Consider the following 19,960-nt stretch of genomic DNA (forward strand, 5'->3'; position numbering starts at 1 on the left):
TTATCAGCCTTGGTGATAGGCAGGCCTACCATTCGTCCTTCACGTCTCACTGCCTACACACCCCTCCCCCCATTTTCTTCAACCATGAATGAGAAGTTTGGTATATTTCACTACTAAAAATTGCTTTCAGTTGTTCATTCTGTTTTAGAATCCATGAAATTGTTAACTCATTGTAGGAGCAATGACAAGAGTGAATCTACAAATCATGGACGAAAGCATCTTTTTCCACTTTATCCCAAGAGACATGAAATATAACTGCTAAACAGATGCAAACATTTCCAAAATCACACTATCCAAACTATGAGGTACTTTTTTCTGAAGTTTCAACTCGCTGTCTATCTGAGTTGATTTCACAGCTCCAAAAATGGCGTGTAACTGATTGTAGCAATTTTTTTTCTTAGATAACAAAGGAAAATTTTCATGAATAAGTCATTTGCACAATACAGCAGGATTTAACTATAGAAAAAGCAATCTGAGTGATCAGTGAGTTTAATTTATGCTACCAAATCTTAGAAGTGGAGAATTATAGTTTCAAGTTGTAATACAGCAAGAGGAAAATTAAACTTTAGGAGCAACACTGAATATCAATCAGTCCATTTATTACATTGGTGTGCTGAAATATCTTTACATGATGCTTTTTAATTCACAACTGCCATCTCTCTCCTGAGCATGCACTTTGCTTTTCAGAAGAACGATACTAGCATCTGAGAACACCCCACGAAACCCCACTAAATAATACTATTTTTAATCATGTAGAGTTAAAAGGGAATCTGATTATAGCATGCTCCTTAATATTCTATGTTCTGAAAGCCCACACACTTCATAGGACAAGAGGTCATCAACCCAACTGATTTCTTCATTATGGTAAACTTTCAACTACTTATGGTACTGCAATAATAAACCAAATTATCTCAGTACCAAAACCAGCTTATTAGTACAAGGAGAAAACTGAAGCAGTCAAAATATCCTAAAACTTTTAGATTCAATGATACCCAACAGTACTTGAAATAAAGATTCTTGTACAAAGATTAATTTTGCTTTTGCATCTTACAAAAGCCAAAAATTATTTTCTTCAGCAATAGTAATAAGACATTTATAATGTATTTTGTACACTGTATACTGTAGGCCTTTCTGAAGGTTTTGAGGTCTGGCATTCTAACTTGTTTTACAATTAAGTAGATATGTACCTTATTAAATAAGTGCTTTAAATGCATATTGGTTAGATTATTAAACATTCACACTTATAATATTTCATCAAGTAGCATAAGCAAGTTAAATTGTTTTTTCATTTCAGAATTTTATAACTACTTTCTTGCCCTTCTTGCTTTTAGCAGTAAACAAATTAGAAAATTTGATGACAAAAAAGCATATTTCATTCTCAAGTGGCAGTGGCAGTTTTAGTCTCAAAACCTTTTGATATTTAATAAGATGACAACATCGTGAAAGCAGATATTTCACTCTAGGGAAGTTCTTGGAGTTTTGTTTCTGCCTCTACTGATGAACATTAACTAGATACACATGTTTCTCCAAGAGGGACACCAACTTGCCAACACCTTGAATAATGAGGCTCTCCAAAGCTTTAGATTTAGATTGTGAGCCACTTCAACTGAGAGCTTTCGAAATGGTTGTGTGGTCAAATGTTTAAAAGTGTAAAACCCTACATAATGTCATTCCATGCCAACTAAAGCTAGGGCTCTAGAAATAGAAACTTTCTGCTGCATGAAATTAGTCAGCCTTCAAATCTAAGTGCTTCTTTATTGATTTGGGGACTGCATAGCCTTCAAATGCTATTTGATCACTCCTACATTTTCAAAAAATAAATTGAATTATGTCCCAACATTGAAAGAGTGGAAGCTTACACATGAATATTTGCATGAGGGGGAGCATCTGATGATATCAGATGGTTTGGAACTCTGGGTCAGTCTTTTTAAAAATTTTTAATTTTAATTTTAATTTTTATTAAAGTATGGTTGATTTACAATGTTGTGCCAATTTCTGGTGTACAGCAAAATGACCCAGTAATATATATATATAATATAAATAAATACACATGCATAGGCTCTGGGTCAGTCTTCTTCCCAACCTAAACAGATGCTGGATCTGAACCCATGCTGCCATCTTTAGGCGAGACCTTCCATTTTCCACTCTGCAGGCCACATCTACCCTTGCTTAGTTCTTTACGTTGTCTGATTGGCATTTGTTATCATTTGCGTCCAAAACCTAGAAATTATAGAAACTCTTCCCTTCAGCTGGAACGACTCGTGATTCATTCTGCAGTTTTTCAGCACCTTGGTTGTACATGTCTTTATTCCTTTTCATCTGGAATAATTACTTGTATGAATGATTGTCTCCTTCCCTGTATCTTAAATTACCTGAGGACAGGAGTATATGGGATTTATGTTTGTACTGCCATGACTCCTCACCTGTTATTTTGCTGAAAGTACTTAACTGTATAGTTAAATTATTTAGTTTGTATTATTAAAATGCAGGTATATGCAATAATTAGTAACTTTATTATTCAAAACACTACTTCCATTACATCTGAACATGTATTGGTATAACATTATTAAAGGAAAAAAATATCAGCATCCATGATTATTCTTTTAAGTGAATATGGGAATACAATCATACATGTGAATCTCAACTTAAGAACTGCTAAGTGGTATAAATAAAAGCATCTTGGCTTTAAAATCTGATAGATTTGGATTCTACCCATAGATCTCAAAATAGTAATCTTGATAAACCTTAGTTTCTTGACCTTTAAAGTGGAAATATGATTATCTATCTTTTACATTTATTGTGCAAAGGAAATGAAATAAAATGCACAAAAAAATCCTCTCTTTGGTGCACAGTAAATGCTTAAAATGCTTATTACCACACTGAAAAGATAAACAGTAAACCCTGCAAAAACTCTGCCTTGGCCTTGATAGCCACCTGTGAAATATTTTCATGGCATGAAAATGAAGTGGAAATGGAAGAAAAACCTTGAAAATCTATAAATGTACCCTTTGGCTAAATTAGACAGAGACATTTTAGATGTTGATGTAACCTGCTAGAAATGAAAAAAAAAAAAAGAAAAAGAAAAAACCAAAACCAAAACACTTTTCCATCTTTGTGCATTTATTTCTTGATATCAAGATAGACTGGCATGTTATTCTTTTTTTTTTTTTCTTTTTGCCATTTCCTGGGCTGCTCCCACAGCATATGGAGGTTCCTAGGCTAGGGGTCGAATCGGAGCTATAGCCACTGGCCTACACCACAGCCACAGCAACTCAGGATCCGAGCCACGTCTGTAACCTACACCACAGCTCACGGCAATGCCGGATCGTTAACCCACTGAGCAAGGGCAGGGACCGAACCCGCAACCTCATGGTTCCTAGTCGGATTTGTTAACCACTGCGCCACAACAGGAACTCCTGGCATGTTATTCTAATACAAAAACAACGAGTAAAAGAGGTAGCTATTCCTTGACTGAGAGAAGCTTGGGGAACAGAATTTCAAAATCAGTGGATAGGGCAGAAAGGAGTGTTTTGCTTTCCTGAGAAGTAGATGTTTGGGCGCAGAACTACCCAAGGGAAAAGTGACAGCCTATAATTGCAAGGCTTAGCGTTCGGACACCCAGGGGAGGCAGCCTCTTTCAGAGGGTCTTGGGCAAGTGAGAATTTCAACGGGATGTAGCAGATCACAGAGGGTTAAGTGAGATGCTGAGGAGCCATACAATTTACTTTCAATGCTCTCATTTGCTCCAATCATGCCTGTTAGGCACTGATTGTATGTCAAGCTTTGTGCTAAACCTGTATATTTAGTCATTCATCTAATCCTCATTACACACTTTTTGGACAGGGCTGGTTATTTTCTGCATTTTATTTGAAGAATGGGAGGGAGAGCTCCCTCTTTCAATCAGTATTGACACAATGTAGACTTGTGCAATAATTAGTAGGTTTATTATGTGAAACATTATTTTAATTATATTCAAATATGTAATGGAATTCTATTTTTAAAGAGAAGATGCCAGTATCCAGAGACTAATTTTCTAAGTCAATATGTTTATTTTTTCTTTTTCTGCTTTTTTTTGCTTTTTAGTGCTGCACCTGTGACATACGGAAGTTTTCAGGCGAGGGGTCAAATCAGAGATACAGCTGCAGGCCTATGCCACAGCCACAGCAATGCAGGAGCGGAGTCACATCTGCAACCTGCACCACAGCTCACAGCAATGGCAGATCCTTAACCCAGTGAGTAAGGTCAAGGATTGAACCTACATCCTCATGGATCCTAGTAGGGTTTGTTAACTGCTGAACCACGAAGGGAATGCCCTTATTTATTTATTTATTTATTTATTTTGTCTTTTTAGGGCCACACTTAGGGCATTTGGAGGTTCCCAGGCGAGGGGTCAAATCAGAGCTATTGCCGAAACAAGAGATCCGAGCCACGTCTGTGACCTACACCACAGCTCACAGCAAGGCCAGATCCTTAACCCACTGAGCGAGGCCAAGGATCGAACCTACATCCTTATGGATACTAGTCAGAGTTGTTTCCGCTGAGCCATGTCAGGAAGTCAATATGTTTAAACACTCATACATATGAAATCCACCACTGAAACTTATAATGGACTCAGAACAGTTTAGCTCAGCCCTGGGTCTCCTGCATTAATTCTACCTAGAATTGTAGAAATGCTCCAGTGGATTTGCACAAAATTTTTTGGATTATAACACTGCTCTTCTAATTAATTGCCCCAAATTTCCATAGTAACTCCATTCTCCACCTTGCAGCAGGATGGATGACTTAAAATGGTATTTGCATTCTAGCATTTTCCTCTTGAAATCCATCAATTGCTTCTAATCATCCCTTGGGCAAAGTTTATAAAGTCTTTGTGTGGCTTAGAAGGCCCTCTGTTATCTATCTTATATTTCTTACCACTTTTTCTCCCCTGCAATTCATATTCAAGTCATCAGGAAATTCATTCATTTCTTGAATAGATCAATGTTGCTCTTATTTTCCAGACCTTAAACCATGGTAGTTTTTTCACACTCTTGACAAATCCCTACCTCTCTTTCCTATATCAGCTTCACTGATACTCCATTCATAGAACTTTCCTACTCCCGTGGGCAGCTCTTCCATGTGGGGTCCTGGCAAGGTGGCTCCAGTCCATTTACAGCCTGCACAATCCTCTGCCAATGGAAAACTTATGTATCTGCTAAACTCAACACTGGGGCCTGAGACTCCTCCAGTCCCATCTTTCTTTAAACCCATCACTTTCCTAATCACTGGAGAGAAGGTGGAGAGGAGGAAGTGGTTATTATTTACGGTAGGCTCAATTCTATCGCCTTATAAAGACCTATGGAGAGGACGCTAGTACCAAATTTTGAAGACCTTAGCACGTTAGCGTCTTTTTGACTTTTATTTCAGGTACCAGTTATCAAGTTGTAGAACTACAGAAAATCTCTCTGACAAGGTGTTGTTACATCTAAGTGTCTATTCCTTATATGATATATGAAGGTAAGGACCATCTCTCTTTACATTGATATTATAATTTTACTGTCTGCCATAGTGCCAGATACACAGGACATGTGCAAGGAATATATATTGAATGAGAATCACAGAAGTGAAATGACTATTCCAAAATCATAAGCCCTGTTGGCAGCATAGTTCCTGATTTTAATAACCTTGTGCTAACAGTCCTATAATTAAAATGCATTGTGAATATTTATCATTTTGGTTAGCGATGATTTCTTTAAAAGCTTAATTTTACTCATGGTGATAGAGACACAATAGTTTTATAACAAAATATTTAGCAAATGTATAGTGTTATTAGCACATGTGTTTCACTAAATTTAATTATGGAAGAAAATATTCTTTCGTGCGTCTTTTTCAAAACACGTCAAGAAAACAAATAACAGAATTTTGAAAAACATAACTTACCTCCACGCCCAAAGTTCCCAATCTCATTTGGGCCAGTATTGCTGTTGTTTACTGGTAAGCTTGTGGCTGGCCATGAATCAGCAAGCCATGGATAACTGGGATCGCCAGCATTTAGAAGACCTGGGCGGCTAAGACAGGAATTAAAAGGGAATCAATCCATGGAACTCAATGGGAGATTTGGACATCTGTCTCATGAACTAAAATGGATTTAAGAATTAAAGATTTTAATTCACTTTCACATTAAAATGTGTAGGCTCTCAAGAATTAAGGAACTTCAGCAGTATACTAAGGCTGTATATAGATCAACCCTGTCAGTGGAAGCAGAAGGGTCCTGTCTGAGATTGTGCTGACATCCAAATGAATTCAGTCATCCTTCTTGAAACTGGTGGGAACTGGTAACATAGCAGTATTCTGAAACAAGGTCTGATGATAAATCGGCACCTCAAGGGAACAACTGCTCAGAGTGACTGCTTGGTATCAGCCATTACCAGGACTTTGGGCTATTGCTTCCTCAGTTCCTGCAGCTCCCGTATTTATCTGTTCCCTACAGGCTGTAATCCCTGTTATGAGCCCTCATGCTTGATTTAGAGGCAAGGAATTTGAGAGAAATTAATGAACAGTATTTATACTGTTTCATCAATAGCACATTTCCAAGTTACCTAAATTTAAACATTAGGAGAATATTGCAGGTTTTTTTTAAAGTGATAAAAGATCCACTCTGGTCTGATCCAGCATGTGCATAGTCTACAAAGAAAACTCCCTTCACATCATATTTAATAAAGCATTTCCATTTTTAATATAAAAGATGGGATTCTGATCCATTTCCAGATTATTGGCATATTTACAAAGATATAGCAACATCTATAATTATTGTACTTTTTTTGGATAGACCCTTCTTGATACAATCCCTAAGAGAAACATGTGTTTCTATGGAAACTGCAATAAGAAGGATCCAACTGCTTTCTTGCTACATCCACTAGCTCTCATTAGACCTAATCTCTTTTTGCTAAAATATTGATTAAATGGGAGATTGGAAGTTATTACCAGAGCCTAATTACAATCTCCATATCGGCAAAGGGAAAATAGATGAGGATATATGGGTTTGTTATCAGCTTTTATCAATTTCAATTGAGTATCCAAAGTTGCGGAATCCAGTCCTATCAATCTACAGCCTATTCATCATCCATGAATCATTTACTTTGTGATCGATTATGTGTAACTGTTCACTCACAGCAATTTAGTGAGAACCAATAAGGAGTCTTAAACAACAGCAACTTCATTTGCTAATGTCTAATTAATGCAATAAACATCCTGCTAACAAATGAACACATTCCTTGTGATATTTACTACTAATTTCTTCAGGGGCATCTGGGAGATATGAAACATCTGGACTTGATTCCTCTAAAGTGCACAACAGATAGATCATTAAACCTTGTGGTAAGCCATTTAATTCCTCCTGGAATTCTCAGACTTATAAGTGATCATTTATTACAATAATAGCCTTTTACTATAGAGTTTCCCCAGTCCTGATTAAAAATAACAATAAAAAAAATCTCCTTGGTATACCTTCCATTGCTCATTAGTCCACCATCTCCTCTCTGAAATGTAACTGTAAAAAAAAAAAAAAAAAAGAAAGACACACATAAGTAGTCAATATTAATTACGGTTAATAACAACTACATATTGGCCCTTAGTTTAGAGCCAAAGCCTCTGGGAATTTTAACAAAATATAATTAACATAATTGTACAGACTTATAAGAAGTAGTGATTTGGCCTAAAGCAAAGCAATCACTACTCCAACTTTAATAAGACATTTTAAAATTCTTTAAGCCAAACAAACGGTTAAGTCAAAGGGGCAATTTTTATTTGGATGTCAATTAGCATAGATATGGTGTTGGAAGATTGACATGCATTAATGGGGAATGATCAAATTATGACTTTTAATGTTAATATATGTGTTCTAATTAGAGGGCATAGTATATAATGCATAATAATAGAAACTGAAACAGAATAGTTCAAAGAGATAATATCATCCTTCCAAAGTGAAACAGGTACTGATTGACAACATATTCCTTTCCATCACTGGTCCTTTTAGGGACACTGATGAGCACGATGAGTTGAAATACTACAATTACAGTAGATATGAACTGTAAAGAATAGAGAATAGTATTTTCATAATGTATTGAGTGCTTTGTTTCATCATCCAACCCTTAGAAATGAAACTTTCAAGTAACCGATAGTGAAATTATTCTAATTGTATGTAATAGTACAAAACTTAAGTCCTTTTTAAAAGTGTGGAACTCATTAGCAACACCGACAAGCATTCAGTAGAGTCACAGCTAGAGACTGGACTCCCTCTGGTCACTTGATTCCCTTCTGTAAATTTAAAAGCATGAAAGTGGGTTTCAAGGATTGGTCAAAGAAGGTAACTATCAGTTTGGGTCCATCGACTTTTATCCAAAACTTCTGCAGGCAAATTTATTTGGAATTCAAAATGCTTTAGATCTGAGATAGGAAATATGATGCATACTCCAGAGAGGGTCTGAGGCAGCAACTACATTTAAAATTATTATTTTTGCAGTGAAATGTGAATATTCATGACTAGTGGGACGTCTATAAAAAAATTCACATTATTTCAGATCAAAATTTGCCACTAAATTACTTAATTAGAAAATTACTGGGAAAAAATTTCATGTTTAGATGTTTATGGATTGAAAAATTGCAATTCTGATCAAAATAATATGGATCAGCTAAATCAATCACTAGGGATGAAGGAAAAAACACCATTTCACAGATGTGTATCCAAAATATCCTATCTTTGTAAGACACTGAATATATTTACTATGATTACTTGGTGAGCAAAAGTGAAAATAAAAGAAAACTTCTTGAATTCATATTTTTAATGAACTGAGGTAATGTTACTTAAAGTATATACATAGTAAATGCTTTCTCATTTATATAATCTCCACGTAATTTACCTGTTCCTCAAATCTGAGCTAATAAATATGATCATTCTTTAGGTTTTATAAATTTCTAAATACGTTTTCCCAGTCCCTTCCCTAAAGGCATCTGAGGATACATCTCTCATGGCATAATAATTAGGCAATATGATCAGAATCTAAAGATCTATCAAGAATTCAAGAGGCAGTGCTTTCAGAAACATCTTGCTAGCACCTAAGTACACTGCCTTATCAACTTTTTAGGTAACTTCTCAAGCGCATTATAAAATAATCCTGACATAACTTTTGCACCTGCCCAGGACAGGCTATGGACAGCTCCTTGGAGAAAATAAAAGAATACTGATCACTAATTTGCTTCCTGATGGAGTCACTTAAGGGTTGGGAATTAAGAACCAGCAGTGTGTCCACATCACACAGGTCTCTTTTAAAACTGCTTTTAACAACAACAACAACAACAACAACAACAGTAACTAATTAATCTGAAACAGTTATTGAAAAAACTTGAGCACTGGTGATATTAAATAAAGGCCTCATTATGAGGAAAAACATAAAATGTGAAAACAGTCCAGCTAATTAGCTTTCCATCTGATGTGGCTTTTTAGTTATTTATTTTTTTTAATGGACAATCAAGTGATTGTTTTACTCTACTAAAAGAGCTAAGGTAATGTTGTGAATATCATTGTGAATATCATTGTGAATATGCAATAAAGCAGGCATTGATGGGCTATACCTCAAAATGTGCTCTTTAAGAGATATGTAGGGAGAAGCTGAGCATTTCTCTCTAATTTAGACACTCTTTTATCCTCACCTAAATTCTCTGTTACTGTCAAAGCAATAAATAATATGAGAGAAAAAGAGGACAACTGAGAGAGGCAGAGAAATTAAGTTGAATTTAACTTTTATGTACTTACCAATGGTAAATGTTTCATAAACTACAAATTTCAAAGTGTTATGATGCATCACTCAAAATCTTATCCAAAAGATACCATTCAATTGGCTAAGAAGCACACAAAAAGATGCTCAGCCTCAGTAATCATAAGGAAATGCAAATCAAAACTACAATGAAATGCTATCTCATACCTATTAGGCTGGCTACTATGTAAGAAATGTGAAATAAGCATTAATGAGAATGTGGAGAAATTGAAACCCTTGCACACTATTGGTGGAAGGTAAAATGGGGCAGTCATAGTTGAAAATGGTATGTTGGTTCCTAAAAAATTTAAACACAGAATTACCATAAGATCTAGCAATTCCACTTGGTATATACCCCCAAGGAACTGAAAATCAGGGCTCAAACAGATATTACATATCCACATTCACTGTATTATTATGATTTTGCTTTTTAGGGTCACACCTGCGGTATATGGAAGTTCCCAGGTTAGGGAACTACAGCTGCCAGCCTATGCCACAGTCACAGCAATGTGGAATATGAGCTGCATCTGCAACCTACACCATAGCTCATGGCAACGCTGGATCCTTACCCCACTGAGTGAAGCCAGGAATCGAACCTGCTTCCTCATGGATACTAATCGGATTTGTTTCCACTGCTACACAATGGGAACTCCCCACTGTATTATTTACAGTAGCTAAAATGTGAAAGCAAACCAAGTATCCATTGACTGATGAATGGATAAGCAAAGTGTATATATAGATGCAATGGAATATTATTCAGCCTAGAAAAGGGAGGAAATTCTGACATATGCTAAAACTTGGATGTAACTTCAGGGACATTATGCTAAGTGAAGTAAGTAAGTCACAAAAAGGCAAATATTGTATGAGTCCACCGAGGTACTTAAGAGTCATCAAAATCAAAGAGACAGAAAGTAGAACAGAGGTTGAGAGGGGTTTGGGGGAGGGGAGAATGGGGAGTTATTGCTCACTGGGTATAGATTTTCAGTTTTAGAAGATTGAAAGATTTTATGGAGATGGATGATGGTGATGGTGCATGACATCACGGATGTATTTAATGCCACTGAACTGTACACTTAAAAATAGTCAAGGGAAAAATTTTATGTAATGTGTATTTTACTACAATAAAAATTAGAAAAAATTCAAGGTTAATTTATAGACACCTTAGCATATGGACTGTATGGTATCACCCATATTTACCATCTGAGAATGAAATGTTGTGAATAAAAGAATTTTAAATTTCAAAATATTCGAGCCATATCAATTTTCTATTTTTTTAATTTATAGATAGATACATAAATATAAATTATATATATATTTATGGCTGTACCTAAAATATAAATTATATATATATATATATATATATATATATATATATATATATGGCTGTACCTGTGGCATAGGAAAGTTCCCAGGTCGAACTGGAGTTGTAGCTGCTGCCCTACACCACAGCCACAGCAACGTGGGATCTGAGCTGCATCTGAGACCTACACTGCAGCTTCCAGAAACGCCAGATCCTTAACCCACTGAGCGAGGCCAGGGATGGAACCGGCATCTTCAAGGATACTGGTTGGGTTTTTAACCCATTGTGTCAGTGGGAACTCCCCCATTTTCAATTTGTATTCCAAATCATTAAAATGTCTTCAAATAGCTCTGAACTGCTAATTGGTTGTCAAAATATTTCATAAAGACATTTATCTTTGTATCTCTGCATACCAACCACACAATGGCAAAAATACACAGTCATTATGTAAATACATAATTGACTCAAAATGGGCCATGAACACAATTTGGTATATGTAAGAATCTTCAATTTAGTATGTTTCTATCAATGGAAAAAAAATTAGAAAAAAACCCAATACCCTTATACAACAAGGTCGATTAGCTATCTTTTTAAAGCAAGGGGAAAGAGGACATTTTTCTGCGTTTCCTTTTCTCTCCATGCTCCCAAAGTTTTAGATTTGTTCCATTTTGAAAAGTAGACTCAAAATAACTGAATTCTATTAGACTATGAGATTAAGAGCAGAGTAGAAATAAAGATGAAAAATTGTAACTCCAAAGGTGGAAACCATATTTGGTGTTTTGATCAGCATTTGATGTGTGTGCAGAAAGAAACAAAAATAAGTGCCACAGCAAACTGAAAGCTGTTTTGAGGCCGTGCTCCTTTCAGAGATGGTGAACTACCTTAAAGTTGACAGCAAAAGGGTGGGGAAGGTAGGTGGTTGGACAATCTTGCTCCAGTCAGAATTCTGATCATTGTAGTGTAGTGACTTTGTGCTTAACAGAATTAAACTTGAAGTAAGTGTGAATCTTTACCCGGAGTTTCTGCTAGCATCTAAAATGAAGAATTTTCAAGGGAGCAACATACAGAAGTTTTTGTTGCTAATACTGATGAGCGCTAAGGTTTCCAAAAAGTGCCACAGATACCACGATGTTTTAAGATTGCATTAAACATTCTGAATTTATTGCAATATTTATAAAAGATATAATAAGGCAAAGAGACATTGCAAGTTCATATTGTACACAAAGTACTGCTACTATTATCTGAAAGGATTAATCCTGATCTCATGCCTGCTAGAATTGAGGGGGAAGGGAAGCATAACTATGTGGTAAATTGACATTTGGAGTAAAGGAAGCTTTCAGAACGCCTATCTCTAGTAGGCCACATTTTCCTACTCCAAATGGAAACTTTAATGTTGCCAGCCAAGCCTCATTCCCTTTCCTGATAAGCTATTTCCCAACTATGAATGTAGATTAATCCTCTTTTAATAAGCATTAACTCAAGCCCGGATAATCGGAGTATAAAAATTCCAATAAAATCTTGTAGCTGTCTTAGGATTCTTTTGTCAAATAATTTCAACAACGGTTTAAAACCTGTGCATGAAGCATTTGGTATTTCATAATTTGCCCACTCATTACACTGTATACATTTAGCTGAGTTTAACAAAATGTGTTATCCTCAGAGGTAATATCCATAAAATAGAACCCCCCCTTAAAACTGAAAATATGTTTACCTGCAACAAAAAGTTAAAGGCTTAAATATTCTTAATAGAAATGAGAACAATATAAGTTTGAAAAAATTCGTGTAGCCTTCATGAAGATTATTGTATGATACATAGAATCCTCACGAAGGCTGCATGGGCTTTATCTAAACTTACGCTGTTCATTTTTCTATTCTCAAACACCGATAATACATACTTTCAAACATTTACTCTAGATTCAAAAGTCACCTGGTATTTTCTGCCCAAGTGTGTTTGCAATTCTATTTCACCCTGTAACAACTCAGGTAGTGAATTCTTCTGGCAGTCAGCCACCTCACAGGCAGTGACATGCAGACTGCTAGTGCTCAATGAAGAGTAAGATAACACTGCATGTTGTTCTAGAAAAGTATAGAATGATTTCACGTAGAATATAAGATATGAGGATACCGTTCCCATTCCAGCTGCCCTTCTTTGAGCCATGTGCAAACCTGTGGTGCATGTTTGTATCTGAAGAATTTAAATGAAGGATAAATAGGAAACAACTGAATAGGAAGGTGGTGTGTAACTATGCCCTGGGGAAGCCTCCACTTTCTGCTCTGTAAAGAAGCAAGACATATTCAGTCCATATTCTCCTCTCGGATTATTTATTTATTTATTTATTTATTTATTTATTTTTGTCTTTTTTAGGGCTGTACCTGCGGCATGTGGAGGTCGAATTGGAGCTGTAGCCGCCAGTCTACACCACAGCCACAGCAACGTGAGATCCAAGCCACATCTGCGACCTACACCACAGCTCACCGCAACACCAGATCCTTAACCCACTGAGCGAGAGCAGCAATCGAACCCTTGTCCTCATGGATACTAGTCAGGTTCATTAACTGAGGGGAACTCCTACTCTCAGATCATTTAAGTGTGTTAACAGTCGATTCTCGAGAGTTGCTTTTACAACGTAAAGTGAAAATCCAATAAAATCTTTTAGTGTCTTAGGATGGTTTTGTCAAACTTAAGAAATACCTAAGAAAAAGATCACATCGTTTTTCTCAACTTTTCTTCCGAGCATTCAAATATAATTTCACACATGATGGAGAGCCAGACTAGACACAATGAAAGTTAGTGGGTGTGCTTTTGCTTATACAGAGTGAAAGGGAGGCCTCCTATGAGAGTTAAATTCTCTACCTTTCAAGGTAATTCTACATCTCCTCGCTAGTTAAAGGTCTTCTATCTGGTGGCTGAAATCTACCTTGGTGATTAACAAGATTTTGAATGAAGTAGGAAAAAGCAAGTGCTGAAATCACATTTTACCTGTTTTCAATTCTACTTAGGATAAGTCTAGCATTATTAAATTGCTTAATGTATACAAATTGCATCAGCTATTTAAGTGTAATCCAGGATGAAATTTGGGGTTTGAAATAAATGAGACCATCTTTTGTAATAACTTAATTTACAAACTGATCCCAAAGTAGACATTTGTTTATTAGGAAAAAAATTATTACCACTATCATAAATCAATAAGAAAAAAGTGAGTATATTACTATTGCTATGTAGTAAAAAAGTGAAAACATTAGAATTTCCATTTTGTGAGGAAAATCACTTGCTTTAACTTTACTGGGTTTAATTTCCATACTTGTAAAATTGTAAGATTCCCAGAGAAATTTTTATGATAACCAAAATATAAACAGAACCAGTATGCAAGGAATATTTTCTCTATAATTTTTATAAAACACGTCAGAGAAAAATATCCCTGTACAAAATCTCTGTGCTCTTACAATGGACCATTAGCTCAGCCATGAAATATCAGAAATTTAAACATAAGATAAAAACATACTATGCGACTCATTTCTATTGAAAATCCTCATATTGTCTAAGTTGTATAATGATAAAAATATAAAAGTTTTTATTAAAACTTGGAGGATAGGATATTTATGGAGGAAAATGGGCAGAAGATACCACCAAGTCAGATATGCAATGCTAAGCACCTGTGGTTTGGATTTTCATTTGCTTCTCACCTAGAAGAGCACAACAGTTGCTGGAAGGCAAATTACCACCTGAAGGTGAGCCCATTCTGAGAGTAAGCCATCTATCAATTACGTATAAAGGTTCAAAAAGGCTGCTCTCTGGCTTGGCCTTATTCCAAAATATTTGAAGGGCACAGCACCTTCTGAGGTCGCAGTTCTTCTACAAGTCGATGGACATCAATCACAATGAGAAATGATCATAGAAACTGGACTATTCTTGTCAAGCTCAAAGACAACAGATATTTTCAAATTAAATGCATAGATTTTGCAAAGAACTGCTTTTAAAAAAAAAGAAGAAAAAGAAGAAAAAAGGCTGTCTGACATAATTGTACAGAAAACACAAACCTACCAATTTCGAGAGCTCTGTTATTTGGAAGGAGTGAGTGAATGGAGATGTTAATGGTGACACTGCAAATGTGGACATTTTAGAATTTTGTACCGAGGTGACTAACATAGTCCATCTTTTATTCTTTTCACTGAAGTCAAGAGATTAAACATAAAATAGTCCTTGAATTAAATCACATGTGTGTCACAGAGATGAAATGGCATGTGGTGACTAACTAAACACACAGGTTGATGGACAGTGCTTTCAGGGTATGAAAGTAGAGGAAGGGACTGTGTCATTAATGTTGAAGACTCTGACACTCCACAGTTATTGCCACAGCCACAGCAACACGCCAGATCCGAGTTGCGCCTGTGACCTGCACCACAGCTCACGACAACACTGGATCCTTAACCCACTGAGCGAGGCCAGGGATTGAACCCGAAACCTCATGGTTCCTAGTCGGATACATTTCCACTGCCCCATGACGGGAACTTCTTGAGTTCATTTTTCAATCACTGACTTGATAATTCTCCCCCTCTCTCTCTGTCTCTGCCTCTCTCTCTGTCTTGGAAGTATTTTGAAGCTCACGGTTCTGGACATACTTAAAATTCCTGTTCTGGATTCTAAGAAAACATTTTTGCAAACAAGTAGGACACCTAGGGTCTTCTTTTTTTTTTTTTTCCTTTTGCATCTTTTTCTTCCTTCTAAAATGCTTTTTGGTCACTTCGAGATAGACACCCTAATTAAGTGACTAGTAAATCACTCAGTTCATGCCTCATCAGTCTCATCAATCCTCCTGAGATTTTTTTGCTTTGTTTTTATTTTCCTTCTGGGACACATTTCCTATTGTACTCTTTAATCTTGAAATACAAAAAAGATTTTAAACCTTTTTTTTTTCTTCTCATCATTTTAGGAGTGCTCTTCCTTAATTGTACTTTTCAAACAATGATGTCAGAATGCAAAGTCTGTGTGTGTGTGTGTGTGTGTGTGTGTGTGTGCTGAACTAGTTGAGAAAAAATGACTATTCATTTTATCAATGTGCACTCTTATGCTTCATTGGAGATACAAGCAAAAAGACTGTCTTATGGTCATAATGTGATATGGTGAAGAGCGGTGGTTTAAAGCATGTTGTTTATAATTGTTTAAATAAGCCAAAAATATCCACCCATTCATTATTCCCTTTTGTACCCTCCCTTGAATTTTGTCATATTCCTAAAGATAAAACATTTTCTTAGCTGGAAATAGCCTCTTACCAGCATAATTACTGAGTCCCTTTCTCTTCTTTCTTCGCCAATACAACCAAATGCTAAAACCCATCAGAATTACCCAGCAGGCACCACCAATACCAGCTATAAAGGCTGGTTGCTTCACAACATCAGTGATTTGCTCAGTTATGCTGTTATTGTTTTCAGTAATGACAACTTCATTTCGTCCCCCTATGGAAGAAACAATAGTGTTAGTAAATAAATGCAAAAAAAACCCTACAAAAATACATAGATGGGACACCAAAGGTATAGAAGATTAGAACGTTCTTTGAAGCAAGTAATATTTGCTGTGGCCTGAGTCGTTCACAATTTATTGATAACCATATTTTATGTTTCAAAAGAAGAACCAAATCGTAAGTTTGAAATGTGATTAAGAACATTGCTCCCTTGTGTTTTGTTTTGCTGTGATAGATTCAGAACGAAGTCTTGATTTATTGCCTCATAAATAAATACTAAAACAAGTGCTGAGCTGAAACAACAGTAACTTTTCTTTAGCAAGGTAAAGCATTTTGTAATATAATTCTCATTTTTAAAAAAAGCAATTAGAATACTTAACAGCAGATATTCGCAAATTACCTTACCCTTTTGGGCACTGCCTAAAATACAAACGTTCATGAATTCCCCAAAAAAATTCCCTTAATAATCTACCAAAGAATGTATTTTGATCAAAAATCCTTTATTAAACAACGACAATTATGTAAACATCTTTCACAGAGATTAGTATCTCAAGTGTCACAAAAAGATAACATTCCTACATTCCCCTAGAGTATCTGAAACTAATTTGAATATCCACTTCAAAGTTGGCTAAAAAACAACTTAAAAATTAATTCTAAAGTCTACATAATAAAAACATACATTTAAATGAATCTGGACTAAGTTTATTCCAGAAGTACTCATGTTTCTGACAATGTAGACCTCTCAGAAATAATAAAGAAAATCTCAATCAACACTTTTAAACGGGTTTAAAATTCATGGACTCCTATTACCACTAAAGAGCAAAGATTTAGGTATTTACTTAATAGATTAGAATTCAGACACTGGGAATTAAATGATTTCTTATGTCAATATCATATCTCATTAGTGACTAAACAGTTTAAAAAACCATAAGCAAAATATAAATGGCGGATTTCAGCATATCACTTTAAAGGAATGTGTGATTTTCATTGTTTTAGTTATCATGGCACTGTAATAAATTAAGAAAAGCAAGATCTTTGAAGCTCCACACTTGAATATCATCTGTGCCACTTACTGCTAAGTAACCAGTGAGCTTATATAGGGCACAATTTCTTTGAACCTCTTTTTCTGCTAGTTGGCAAGAGTATTGCCTATTTCATATATTTGGGAGGAGTAATTGAAATGATGGATGTAAAGAGATTAATAGGAACAATAATTTGTGACTCAAAATTACAGCCCATGTATGGCAAAGACTTTAAGAGCCACTCAGGTAGGAATATAAGTTGTAAATTATCAAGATGTGAAGAGTCCTGCAAACCACAGGTAACTTATTTACAATGGTTTCACCTTTTTTCCAGGGCAGAAAATTAGCATATATTTCCTAGTTTTCCTTGTAGCTGAGTTCAATAAAGTGACTGAATATTGACCAAATTGTATACTGGCAGATGCATATTATTTCTGGACCTGACCCATATATCACTGTGAAAATACTTGACACACTCTCTCTTCCCAATGTGTTGGACAGAAACAAGGGATCTGTTGCAGGATGCTAACCCTCTAAGAGATGGTAGAGTCACTGACTGGAAGAATCCAAGTTCCATAGAAAACTTTACGGAGTAGATATCCCCTCCTCCATTCAGCTGACCCATATTAGACTGGACTATGAATAAGAAAGAAACTTTCATTTTGTTTAGCCAATCAGAATGCCCACTTGTTTGCTATAGCTGCTAGTATTTTTTTACACAGACTAATATTCCATTCCTGAAACGACTTTTGTGTTAAATTCCAGATTTAAAAACCAGCTACACTTACACAGTAAATCTGGTTCATTCTTCCTAATCTATCTGCTCTTAATTATTATACATAAAAACGTAGTCAAAATGTATTTAAAATGAGCTCATATTTTCAATATGAGACAGACACACACCTGGTGATTTGCTAAACATTAGTAGTTACTAAAAAGAAAACACCTTATAGCACAAAGAGAAAAGAAAAATTTTCCTTCTTTTGTGTAAAGATCCATAAAGTATCATATTTAATATAGTGGAATATTTGTGTTGCCCAAGGTGTATTACTATTTCTTGTGCTGCTGGCATTTTTGAAACAATGTTGTCAGCTGGACTAATTAGAGCACAGACAAGGGATGTGTGTGACCTGTAACGCTTCATTGTTCTTACGGACAAAAAAAATATAATAAAATATAATGTCTTCCTCCCATTGGAGAGTAATGAAAAACAAAACTAATTTGTTGGACTAAAAATTAATTAGACACATCAGATTCAATTGTATCTATTACTATGAAAGTTTGCAGCTGTTCCACATATTATTATCAACTATGTAAGGTAAGCATGAAATGGCCAAATGATTAAAGAAACAATAGGTGTGTTATTAAGCAAGATTACTGAGAATTTTAAGTTAATGTAAGTTTGTTACATGATGTGATATTTGATGCTTATGTATTTAAATGTATTTAGTTGCACATGTGTGTGTAGCTGCAACAATATAAAATTATGGACATTTTAATGCAAAAGTCACCTTACCAAGTAGAAACTGTAGACAAGAGGACAATACTACTTTTCAGCCTGTGTAAGGCTGTTTATCTTATTTGTATAATATTTTAATTGATGATCCCTTAATGTAACTCTCTGGAATAAAAACTATACTGAGAAGGAATAAATGAAACAGTACATTGACTGGCATAAAAAAACCCTAATATTACCATCCATAAATTACAGCAAATGCCAATACATGATTTAATTAAAGTAAAGGGGAAGTGAGTGGTCTTGGGCCACTTCAAGTGCTATTTCCAGTACTGAAGCAACAACAGAGAAAGTGTAAATTGAAAGAGGAAAGGAGATTAGCCATTACTAAATCACTTTTTAACTAAGGAATAACAGTTGTGTAGATAAGGTTATCAGACAAGATGTTAAGGTAGATATGCAGGAGTAATTAAAGAAACAATTAAAAGCTTCTTCGGTACAACAGTAGATATTAAAAAGAAATAAATCTCTTGAGGACAGATAGCCTTTTCAGGTTGAAATTTGCCTGTTGTGTGTGTGTTTATTTCAAGTGGTACAGTTCTGTTTTCTATAATTACATCTTGGATACTGTGTATTCTAACTGCCTAAAAAGAAGATAGAAATATTATTTTTTATTTCACAGAAAAATTTGAAAAATTGTATGACACATAAACAAACTAAAAGATACAATCCACCTAAACAGTCTTTAAAAAACGATATGAGTTAAGCAAAACTTTCCATTTGATTTAAAATAATCTAAGTTAATATTATTTTAAGTTACTACACAATTGTTCATTTCTTAACTATCATGACGTGAGCTTGGGGAAACGGTATTCTTACATTTTTTTACTTGTTCCCCAACGCAATAAATCCCCCCAATACTGTGAAACAAA

General features: G+C 35.3%; 1 protein-coding gene across 7 annotated transcripts in view; it reads right to left on the minus strand.

Annotated features, from left to right (window-relative positions):
* Positions 1-19,960, minus strand: part of ROBO2 (roundabout guidance receptor 2) — a 601,587-nt gene that overhangs the window by 45,369 nt on the left and 536,258 nt on the right. For 6 of the 7 annotated variants that reach the window (XM_047794525.1, XM_047794528.1, XM_047794527.1 and 3 more), the window contains exons 18-20: positions 16,363-16,545; positions 7,486-7,528; positions 5,920-6,047 (exon numbers count right to left, since the gene is read on the minus strand). In XM_047794525.1, coding sequence (XP_047650481.1) covers positions 5,920-6,047; positions 7,486-7,528; positions 16,363-16,545 — 354 coding nt within the window. The remainder of the gene's footprint in view (positions 1-5,919; positions 6,048-7,485; positions 7,529-16,362; positions 16,546-19,960) is intronic. The other variant, XM_047794521.1, reaches the window with a different exon arrangement.

Source organism: Phacochoerus africanus, chromosome 1 (assembly GCF_016906955.1).
Source record: "Phacochoerus africanus isolate WHEZ1 chromosome 1, ROS_Pafr_v1, whole genome shotgun sequence".
In the NCBI taxonomy this organism is placed as follows: domain Eukaryota; kingdom Metazoa; phylum Chordata; class Mammalia; order Artiodactyla; family Suidae; genus Phacochoerus; species Phacochoerus africanus.